An 11,798-nucleotide genomic window follows, 5' to 3' on the forward strand; every position below is an offset into this window, starting at 1 on the left:
CTCCTCTGCCGTCTTTAATGAGCTCTACTAAATCAGCCGGGCTCTGTTTCCCTCTGGCAGCCTTACTGAAGCTAGAGCATCCAACTGGCTGGCTGCAGTTCGTTGGGGAGCTGCTCAAACCGCTGGTAACGTTCAGCTTTCTGTAGTCAGCACCCAGCTAAGGCAAATGCTGGGGAAGGTCTCGCCCCAGTCTCTTTCCGAAACAGCCCTTCTGTGCCCCAGCCTGGCTGCGGTCCAGCACTCACGGGAAAGCAAGGCCTGGGATGCAGTCCTCCACCAGTTTCCATCTGGAGAAGCACGTCCATCTCCTGTTGTTACCCAGCAGAGCCTGCTCCCTTCTGGTAGCCCAGCCTCAGTCATTAATCCAGACGAAACAGTGATCCCTCATGTAAGCACCTGCTTGGTGGGTGGTTTCAGTGAAGATCTTAAATACCAGTCTTCGGCCAATAGGGGTGGAGGGGCAGAGGAGGGGAAAGGCAAACCTATAGATTACTATCAGCTTCACTTTTCCCCTTTTTCTTCCTCCTTTGTGAACTGAAAGTTGTTTCGAGAGAGTAGAAACGTTGAGACAGAGGAAATCTGGGATGTATATTAAAGCTGCTCTGAAAGAAAGACGTTCATGATGTGTGCTGGGCATACTTTTTAGTTTTCCTGTTGACCAAAAGTTTATTGATGGTTTTATTATATGCTACTGAAAAGATGATTCTTATCTATGGATTATAAGGTGCAAGAAATTGTGTTAAAATATAACATGTAAATGCAAATTCAGATTAACTTGTTTTAAAATTAAAAAAGCTGAGACCAGCTGCAGCCCAGAGATTTGGAGACAGCAATGTATGAGATTAGTAGAGTTGTCTCAGAATGAAGTTTTTAATAATTTTAAGAAGCTCAGAACTTTTTATTGTAGGGTAGTCCAACACTGTGTCTCCCCTTCCCCTTATAGACTCTTGTAGCACTTCTTGTTAAGATAATTTCAATATGCTTTTAATAACCTTTTCCAACATTACTGAATGATGTTCTCCGATTTTAGCTGTGTTTCAACATACTGTTTGTTGTGCTTTTTTTTTCTGGTAGCCTGAACTGAAAAGCAAAGAAAGAATAAACCCAAATCCTGCCAAAACATGTACAAATTAAATAGGCAAAGATACATTCACTTTGAGTGTAAGGGTGTCCATTAAATGATGTAAGCATAAAGCAGAGAAGAGTAACAGAGAGGTAAAAATAGCCATATACTTATTTTTAATCTCTGTCTAATTTTGGTAGAATTGAATAAAACCTGCTTGAGAACAGGTGACTCATTTAGAGTTGGTGAAAATTACAAAGTCCTGGTAAGGATTATCTCAAATTAATGCCAGACTTTGATCATTACTGTTTGCTTTTCTAGTTTACATTCTCTATGGTGCATCACATGTTGCTAGTTTTAACTTTTCACTTTCAGCTGATACTGTTGGTAAGAGTGAGGGAACTATTTTGAAAATGTCAGTTAAGTGATTTGAGGAAAAAAAATCCCACATAATTTGTGTTTCAATGGAATAATAAAATTGTGGAAAAATTTCCTGTATGTATCCACTGAAGATTTCACATGGTTATTTTAAAATGTATAACGATTCATAGTGGTAATTAAAGAAATACATTTCATCAATATAAATTTTCCTCTCAAAAGCCACTCCGGTACTGTATTTTTGGTAAACATACCTACAATGGTAAGCAAATGGTCCATATGTTTGCTATTCTTTGAAATGACTCTATTTACAATGGTAAATATTAACTAATTCCAGTGAAAGGAGTTTGCTATTGTAAAAATAAGTTCCAGAGATTTAGGCTAGGGATTGAAATTAACTTGTGTGATAGTAACAGAATTCAGTTATTACAGATCTTCATTCTTCAAATGAATATTCTTTTTGGAAGAGGCTTATAAAAATAAGCCAGAATAGCAATACAGTAATCACTAATATTGGTGAATATACTCTTAATATGAATTTTAAATTCTGCTTTAAAATTTGATTTTGACTTGTCTGTTCCCTTGCCATAAACTTCCAAATGGTCGAAGACCAGAGCTTCAGATTGTCTTGGTTCTCAGTACTGTAGACATTTTTTTTTTTTGTCGATGTTCCATAGTAGCGAAGGAAAAGTATTCTTTATTTTCTGTAAGTTAAACTTAACATTATGAGTTGATCTTTGAGATAGTTTGTTTGGCTGTATAGGGAGGTATAGACTGATACTGACACAACAGGCTCTTTAAGTGTTCATTTATAGGAGAATTCTAGCTATGTGTGTCTGTGTGGACCCATCTGGGATTTGTCTTTCCTGTCAAAGTAATCTCAGTCTTTGAATCGATGGGCTGAGGTCAGTTGTATGAGGTTTAACAAGGCCAAGTGCCATGTCCTGCACTTGTGTCATGACAACCCCATGCAGCGCTACAGGCTTGGGGAGGAGCGACTGGAAAGCTGCCAGGCAGAAAAGGACCTGGGGGTGTTGATTGACAGTGACTGAACACGAGCCAGCAGTGTGCCCAGGTGGGCAAGAAGGCCAACAGCATCCCGGCTTGTATCAGAAATAGTGTGACCAGCAGGAGCAGGGAAGTGATCCTTCCCTGTACTCAGCACTGGTGAGGCCGCGCCTCGAATCCTGTGTTCGGTTTTGGGTCCCTCGGTACAATAAGGACATTGAGGTGCTGGAGCGTGTCCAGAGAAGAGCAATGAAACTGATGAGGAGTCTGCAGATCAGGCCTTATTAGGAGCAGCTGAGGGAGCTGGGGTTGTTTAGCCTGAAGAAGAGGAGGCTTGAGGGGAAACCTTATCACCCTCTACAACTACCTGAAAGGAGATTGTAGAGAGGTGAGTGTTGGTCTCCTCTCCCAAGTAACAAGCGATAGGACAGGAGGAAATGGCCTCAAGTTGTGCCGGGGGAAGTTTAGATAGGATATTAGGAGGGATTTCTTTACTGAAGAGTGGGAAGTGTCCAGGGAAGTAGTGAAGTCACCATCCCTGGAGGTGTTCAAAACATGTGTAGATGTGGCACTTGGGGACGTGGTTTAGTGAGCATGGTGATGTTGGATTGACGGTTGGACTTCATGATCTTAGAGGTCCTTTCCAAGCTGAATGATTCTATGATTCAATACTCCACGCTTTCTTTTAAGTTTAGGAGATCAGCTGGCATGAAGGACTGTCAACATTGTAGCGCTGAGAGAGTTTCTTCACTCAAGACTGGGGGAGAGCAGGAGGGATGGTCCCTTCTTTACTGGCTTTGCTGGAGAATACATTGCTGCTTTTCCCTATTCAGATTTATATTGTGCAAAGCAGCCACTACTTCATACACTTAGTGAGAGTACTAAGCGAAACCAAGTTTATCACCATCTGAGTTCCTGTTTCAGCATCCTTCTGAGTGCAGTAAGAAAAAAAGCATTGCAGCCTGCCTTGAAGAGAAGTACATTTACACCATTAGTCAAGCAAGGAGGGAATGAATTTCAGAATCTCAACACTTAACAGATACCTCATTAATATCAATTCAGTTTTATTGTTATTCAGTCTGGAATAGGAACAGATATGTGCTCATGGATATACTACCACCAGAGTAGTATATACTACTACTCTGCATGCAGTCACACACCACACATGCAGAGAGAGAAAGAAGACGGATTCATTAGAGCATTTATGTTTCTCATGATCTTAAAAAGTGCAGGTTGGTAACAGTTTCGTAGTACTCTGAAATATATTCTGTTACCTGAAAATGAGAGGTAGACTTGAATGGAGTCAAGGTAAAAACATCATTAGTACAGAGTTAGCACTGTGGCATCTCATGTCTCTCGTTTTCAAGTTTTGCAAAACTTAAATTTCTGAAAAAATGATGCACTGAAGCATTTGGGTACATATTTGCATACCTTTAGTTGCATACCTTTACTAATGATGTATTGGAGCTGGAAACAGCCAGTGGGAACCACCTGAGGCTGGGTGCAGGTACCTCAGTATCAAATAGTAGTCCTGAGGCCTGTGGAGGAGATAATCTCTATATTTTTCCCATAGAGAGCGTGGATATGCCAGGATTGCCTCATGTAAGCAGTGTTTGAATCCGTAGGGGTGCAGATGAAGATTAGGTCTCTTTTCCTAGCCTTTTATTGGGGCTCCATGGAGGCTTGCAGCTCCTGGAAACTTGCCTCACTCCTGTTGCTTGTCACTCTCTGCCTTCTCTCTTCTGACCCACATTCTGTGAAGTGATAGTGCGGTGATTCAGATATCTAGAATCTTCTCCCCTGGATTACACGGGGAAAGGTTGGGTGGGAGAAGATGGACCTCCTTTGAAGAAACAGAGCTCACTCTGCATACTAATTAGACCCATCTTCTCCTCCTACCCCCAAAACCACTTACTTCCTTCCTCTTGTATTTCTTGTTTCCCTGTTTGGGTGCCACCTGTTCCTCTGTTGCTTGCTACAGAACGTTGTCTTTTGTCTGGGCCCTTCACCTCCATTGTGCATTTATCCTACCGTTATTGTACTCTGCCCCTCAGGCTGCTCTTCTGGTAAGTGGCCACCTATATAATTTACTTTATTCAAAAGTGAAAAAAGCAGAGTTGCTTCAGAATTTTTCTGCTTACTAATGAAAAATGTAACTTAATTATTTGAGGAAAATAAACACCAGTGTCTTCATGAGACTCATCAGATCTGAGGCAATTAAAGGAGAAGGTAGAACATTTGCTTGGCCTTCACCATTGAAGCAGAACTGGCCAGCTGCTGTGTCGTCAGGTGGTGCAGAGGTTGGAGGCTTATGTGGTACTTGTTGCAGACAACTGTGGTATCAGTTTATTGTATTTATGGTAGTCATTGTATGAGCTTCTTGTTCTGTGTTTCTGCTGCTGTGATACACATACACTGACAAGTTTTATTGGGCTGTTTTGTAGTGCTCTGTCCTCAAAAGTTAGCAAGAGGGTGACAGCTATATTGCCAGTAGCCAGTAATTAAAAACCAGTTGTTTTCTGTTCCAGGCCATTGATGAGCCTCCCTATCTCACAGTGGGCACTGATGTGAGTGCGAAGTACAGAGGAGCCTTCTGTGAAGCCAAGATCAAGACGGCAAAAAGACTTGTCAAAGTCAAGGTATGTGGTTTTCCTGCAAACACTTTTTTTTGGGGGGGAAACAATTCATCAGTGTTCAAAATAGCACAACATGAAACTTCTTTATAGTCTCAAGACAGCTAAGAGGCTGTCCTTTCCTTGGAGGCTGGCAGTGCAGTCTTTGAAATAAAAGTAAGCTTATTTCTCTTGGGAGTGGTTCCCCTCACTCCCATGCAATTAGATTTGTTTTGTTTCTTTCACTGCTTTGTTATCTGCTTGCATCCAGTATTTGTGGCCTCCGATGCCACAAATCTTAAAGCATTTGATGAAATTTTTGGCAAATGTAGGCTTACGTTTTGAAGAATGTTACCAGAAAATTGCTGGAACTCCTCAAAATAGGTTTATTATGGTTTCTTTTAGTTCAGGAGCACAGGTCACTGCCATTTAGGAGTGGCAGCTAGGTAATTCTTCAGGAATAAGATGAAACCCTGCTGTATTCCAACAAAGACTTGGCATTTGGAGTCCTATAGAAGAACAAGCAGGGAATTTCACCTAATCTTTATGGTGACTAGTTAATGACTGAATGAATCAATAAAAGCCACGTGCAGTGCAAATAAAAATTGTGGAGAGGGAATACAATAAATAAATTTTAACATCCTTTGGAAATTTAAGGTATCATTTTTAGAAATAAAGAGAACAATGTTAGGGCTTGTTTTTATTATATAGTAAATCTACACTGCAAAATGGCTTTATATTTCTTTTTGGATAATGTTGCCCTAAAAGCTCCTAATGTGGAAGCTGGTACTTTTTTTCTGCTCTGCCTCTTAACCTCATACAAAAACAGAGCAAGGATCAAAAGCACTTAGAAAAAATAAATCAAGGTGTTGCTCTGCAACAGAGTTATAGTGGCAGAATATTTTTCTTATATCTACTGTAAATATAAGTGAAAATGTGTGAATTGTGAGTGGCAATAGCCTGTTCCAGAAGAGCCTCCATTCTAAACTGTCATTCATTGCTTAAGTCTGCCCTCGTGCTGTGGCTGATTTTTGCCTGTAGTAAGTATGAGAGAGAGAGCAGGCTATCTCCAAAAGCCCTGGCGGGAAGGACTATATTAATGAGAAGATGTTAGTCTTAAATCTGACATCTTTAAAAAGCCTTTAGAGCAAATTAGTGGTCTTTTCATTTCATTAGTCATAACTTTTAACAGCATCAGCTAGTTTATGCTTTACAGCATGGTTGAGTTAAGGGACTGAGTATTGGTATTTAAGCTGTTAAATATCAGTATTTAAATACAGGAACTGTGTTGTTCCTAGATCAGTGAAATCTTAACTCCTTTCAGCTCTTCAGAGGGCTTTCAGCCCACCTTCTTACGGCCACTTGCACTTGTTTGTTTTTCATTGAAATCCTTTTCATTAAATCCTTTCTTATGAGTTTGTTACTTGCAGTTTGATCACTGCAATGTTTTGCAGAAAGATCTTGAAATGACATGGAATGCAATTGTTATTGTAAGTTGTCTGTGGGGGCTGTGCCTGAAGGCCTGTGGATTTAAGTCTGTGTGTGTGTCTTCACTGTTAACTGTGTAGCTTAGGACACTCTGTAGTTTAGGACCGTTAAGGCCCAGTACTGTTGTTGTTGCTTTACAGAGGAATGTGATTGGTGGTTGAGGGTCGGGGTTTTTTTGTCTGACTGCAGTAACAATATCTGTTTACATTGTCTTTCTTCCACCAGGAAGGTATATTTCTTAGACTTAACAGTCACCTCACGATTTTCTCTAAAAATCTTTGCAACTCTGTCATATGCAGACTTTTTCCAGCATATCTCTAACCAAGATTCTTATTGTCAGGTCTACTTTGTCTGAAATATTGGTAGTTTATCTGCAGCATTTGTTTTCCACTTGTTCAACAGTTTCTTCTGGCCCAAATGTACTTTATGCCTTGGTTTCTTGGAACTATTAGAGAAAAAGGAAAGTCAGTGAACTTTATGACATCAATTTTAGTTTGAAGCTTTCGTTTAAGTTTTATAACTAGATGCTCTGTTGAGAAAGGAGCATGGCAACATTTTATTTATTTTTTTTTTCAATACAGAAGATTTCATCTTCAGGCAAGTAAAATACATTTAGTTCCATCTCCTTTTACCTGCTTTCTTCTGTTGAATTCTACTTCCTTGAATATTTTGAGGGATACCTTCATAATAATTTTTTCATCACCAGTATAATTTAATAACTATGTATCTGTCATTTCATTATCAGTAGGTACTGTATGTTACAGTTTAGCAGTCTTTGACAGGTTCTGTACATGGTACAGAATTTTACATTAACAATGTAACTTTGTCATGGAAAGCAGTAAAACTTGAGATTTGCCTGGACTTGCGAGAGGTGTTGAAGGCAGTACAAATTTGACTAAAGGGCAAGACTTTCTGTGATAGAAGGGTGTTACTCCACTTCATAGGATCTGTTAAAGCTTTTCTTAAGAGAGCTATTTAAGCCAGTTTATTTTGACAATGTCTCCTAAAACAATTAGCACCATCATCCACACTCACTGGTATTTGGGCACCCTTCACAGAAGTTTCAGAAGAAACTGTTTCTTGTGTATGTCTTTATTAAACAGAAACTAGTGAAGCACTTGCTGTATGGAGCCTACCAGGGCTGTCTTTTCAGGATGGTGAAGAAAAGGGAAATTGCAACTGAATCTAAACAGGCTGCTGGTGTGCTGAATCTCTTAATCTTTTGTCTGAGACAGAAAGGATCCACACTGACAGATACTGTGGAAATTAAAACCCACACTGACAGATACTGACATCACTTTTCTTAGCTTCAAGACAGGCTGGTGGTGTCACACTGAGTTTGGAGTTTGAATATTTCTGTTAATAAGCAGCATATTTTCGAGCATGTATGTATATCTCAAGAAACAAAAACTGTTGGTATCAAAAATCTCCCCAGAAAGAGTCAAAGCCCCAGGGCATCTTTAAAAAGAAAAGCATTCTGGAATACACAATAGCAATTTGCTTTGTTTACCTTTCAGGGTAGTACATTGTGGCTGGCTCATGGTTTTGGATAGATTTCCTTTTTGCTGTAAAATACATTTAAGGCAATTACAGAAAGTAAAGAAAAACAGATGTCTCTAAATCAAAATTGATATACTGGTTATTTCATATGCGCCAGTAGTGACCACAGATTTCGGATTACTTTGCATCTGAACTGAACTTTTGATTTCTAGATAAATCCCCTAAAAGAAAGGAATAATACCTATATCTGTCAGGCTGAAGTTAAGGAGAATAATCTTTGCTGAGTTAATTCCTAGCCTGAATCCTTTGTCTGGCTTTCAGTTACTAAGTATGATTTTGTCTGTCTGGTGGACAGAGTATTTGCCATCAATAGGTGGGTTGATGCAGCTCTAAAAAGAACATACTTTCCCAGCAATACATCTGAAGGTTCTACCAGAAGATGACTATTTCATGAAGTAGCACCTGGAAGGCAGTAGAGCATTTTAGTGCATTTGTTTTCTAATCAGACAAAGTAGGCTTTTCTTAGTCCTACTGTAGGTGCTGTTGTCAGTTGTTTGCTCCTTTCAAGGTTTACAAAACTCCTTGAACTTTCCTCCTGAGGAGACTAAGGAGGAGAACTGGTGTTAGAGAATACTGTTGTTCTGAAGGAAATTCTGCTGTTGCTGCATGCTACAGAGAAAACAGTAGTAAAAATATAACCTTGGGTACATTTGTGAACCAGGTCCTCAGATTTAATGCAGTATTGCTGTAGTCAAGCATTACTGTTACATGGCTGAATCTCATGTTGCATTCTTACTTATTGTGAATACTAAATAAAACATTATATACTTGCAAGTGAGTATGTTCTCGTGAACATTAGAACATCACTTGTGTGTGCGTTAATAAAATCTACATATGTACATAAAATGTAATGCCAGAATTTTCTCTGTTTCCCTGAATTTTAAAACCAGAGTGGAAATGAAACTTAAGGTGTAATTGATAGGAGGATCCTGTGGCGTTCCTTGTGACCAAGTTAATTTTGAGTGAAATGAATGGTGAATATCTGTAGCATCTGATATAGGTAATTTAATCATAAGTTTGAATTTCCAGACCAGTTTTTTTTTCTGAGGACAGTGTGTGTAGTATTAAAGACACAGCCAATGACATGGTGAAATGCTTTGGAAGTACTTAGGGGATTTACTTATTCCAGTTTTGAAAGACTGAAAAGTTAGCCGTCTGTACATTTACTTCTCATTAACTGGCAGCATGTAGGCTAGTAGGCTGACATTAACTGAAAGGCTATTTGGGATGTTCATTTTGTTCAGTTGACAGCAGCGTTCTGTACTTTTTTGTTTGAGTCTTTCAACTCACCTGAGTGAGGGAAATGCATTTTAGTAAGCAAAAGCAAAAAAACCCGCATGATATGAGCTTACATATAGGTGCTAAAACTGTTTGATTTCAGAGCATTGAAGAATATAAATGTTTCTTAAAAATTATTTATGCTCAGAATTCTTCAAACTTTCTCTTTTATTGGTATGGTACTAGAGCAGTACAATTCAAATCATTAAGAGAACTGTAGAGATCTTTTTGAGCCATTAAATATTGTTGGTAAATAGTTTGTCATTTCTTTTAGAGGTAATGGTTCTATTCTGAAAGATTAAAAAAAATTCAGAAATTTTGATGACTAAGAAGTCTCCTTGTATTTCTAAAATACCTGAATGAAACTAAGTTTTTAGCAAATGGAATGATTATGGTGACTAACTGTAAAGTGAGAGTAAGAGAAGAGCTATTGATGTCTGCATGTGCTTATGCTGCTCAATTGTATCAAGTGATTGTCAGTCGAATTATATTTTTTAGGTAACTTTCAGACATGATTCTTCAACAGTGGAAGTGCAGGATGACCACATAAAGGGTCCCTTAAAGGTAATGACTTCGTTTTAAATTTTGCTAGCACTTTGAAAAGTGTTCTTTTTCAGTATTTGACATAAACGTGTATATACAGTATGGGATGGAAGTGGAAGGTTCCGTTTATTATGCAGGCCAGATAGGATCACGAAGCATAAAAGGTAATGCTGCGAGGCTAGAGTTACTATATTCTTCATGTTGACTTTTTCCTTTTGTAGTTAAAGGGGATGCAACGTACAGGCTGATGCAAGCCCCCTTGTTCTTTTTGGCCTTAAAGCTAAGAAGTTTGGCTGACACTGATTTGTAGTCACTGTTGCTTTGGAAAACTCAGCTGGAGGATTTGATGGGCAAGCTCTTATACAAGAGAATGACATCACTCAAATTGGTTCTTGTTCCCCACCTGCTGGCAAGAAATAATTAGCTCAGCTAGTTGGCTTATTTCAGCGGAATGAAAGAAGTAAGTTTTGAGGGATACAAATATATTCAAGTGAAACTGGAAAAGTATAGTATATTTAACATAAAAATAGATTAGAAATTAACTCTGTTTGCTAAACGCAAAAGTATTAACTTCATTGCCTGTTTTAGAAGCCCTCCAGCGCTAAGTGGCTTTTGTATTTTAGGTAGGAACTGTTGTGGAAGTGAAGAATCCAGATGGAACATACCAGGAAGCAGTTATCAACAAGTTAACAGATGCAAGTTGGTACACTGTAGGTAAGAGAAATCATTATGTATTTGAATAAAGCACTTGACTTAAAAATAAGCCTGTGACCTGGATTTGTCTTAAGCATGGTGAGAGAGACTTTTTTGGAAGTGCTTAGATATTCAAAGTTTATATTAAATAACTCTTGACACTAAACTTCTTATTTTGGGTTTTTATGAGAAACTGTACCTTTCAAAATAAATTGGGACCCCAAAAAAGGCCTAGGGATTTGCTTTATAACCGGTAACTCCTTCTTAGAAATTTAATATACTGTTATTAAATATTCTGAAGCAAAGTATGCTGTCATGCTTCCTTAAAAAAGGAAAAGAAGTGCTTTTAAAACACAAGTTGCAGTACTTATTTTTCCCTAATCTCAGACTTAGCCCTGGTAACAGCTGCTGTAAAAACAGACATAGCTTATTAAAAAAAAAAAAATCAACTCAACTCTTTTGCTGTTTGTTTGCTCTGTTTTCTAATATGACTTTTCAGATGTCAGACGATATATCCACATGCCCACAAGTGAAAATAGAGCTTTTTTTTTTTCTTTCAATATTTTTTTAAGTCTTTATATACATCGATTTACTCTGGTGCTAGGTACTAGTAGGTCAGTCTATCCTGGGGAAAACTGCTCAGCTGTAGAATGATAACATATATTCCATCTGTGCACTCATAGTTTTAAAGGTACTACAGGAAACATTCTTATTCTTGAGAAACTACATATTCCTTTCCTTAGCAAATAACTGGGACGTGGGAAGATGAAGGCCAGGTCTTGAAAGAACATTAGTTGTGTTGAGAGATTAAGGGTTGTTATGGATGAAGTGATGCTGAACAACTAGAGAAGGACTAACTTTTCCTAGTCATATTCCTTTTAGAGAGGAATAGAACTGTAAGTTTAGGTAAGGTCTTCCAGATAAGTGTTGCAGAAAAGATATCTGTTTTCTTGTTGGAGAAGTAGAATGTACGAGTAAAGGGGAGACAAGGTAAGGATGCGGTAAAACGTGAGGTATAAAGACAAGAATTAACATTATAAATAACGTTTTCATAATTACTATAGACGTGGATTAGATATAAGGGCTTTTAAGAATAAAATGGTATAGCTGTTGTTAGTACTTTGTTGTATGTGTATGTTTATACTTCTGAGAAAGCATGGGGTTATCAGTTCAGC

At 38.4% G+C, this 11,798-nt stretch overlaps 1 protein-coding gene across 1 annotated transcript in view; it reads left to right on the plus strand.

Moving 5' to 3' along the window:
* LOC104537563 (AT-rich interactive domain-containing protein 4B-like) overlaps positions 1-11,798 on the plus strand; it is a gene marked incomplete at its 3' end in the record, with an annotated part of 61,472 nt that overhangs the window by 27,170 nt on the left and 22,504 nt on the right. Inside the window, exons 2-4 of the mRNA XM_010180485.1 lie at positions 4,978-5,088; positions 9,886-9,951; positions 10,554-10,644. Of these exons, the coding sequence (XP_010178787.1) occupies positions 4,978-5,088; positions 9,886-9,951; positions 10,554-10,644 (268 nt within the window). The remainder of the gene's footprint in view (positions 1-4,977; positions 5,089-9,885; positions 9,952-10,553; positions 10,645-11,798) is intronic.

Source organism: Mesitornis unicolor, unplaced genomic scaffold (genome assembly GCF_000695765.1).
Source record: "Mesitornis unicolor isolate BGI_N332 unplaced genomic scaffold, ASM69576v1 scaffold14863, whole genome shotgun sequence".
In the NCBI taxonomy this organism is placed as follows: Eukaryota; Metazoa; Chordata; class Aves; order Mesitornithiformes; family Mesitornithidae; genus Mesitornis; species Mesitornis unicolor.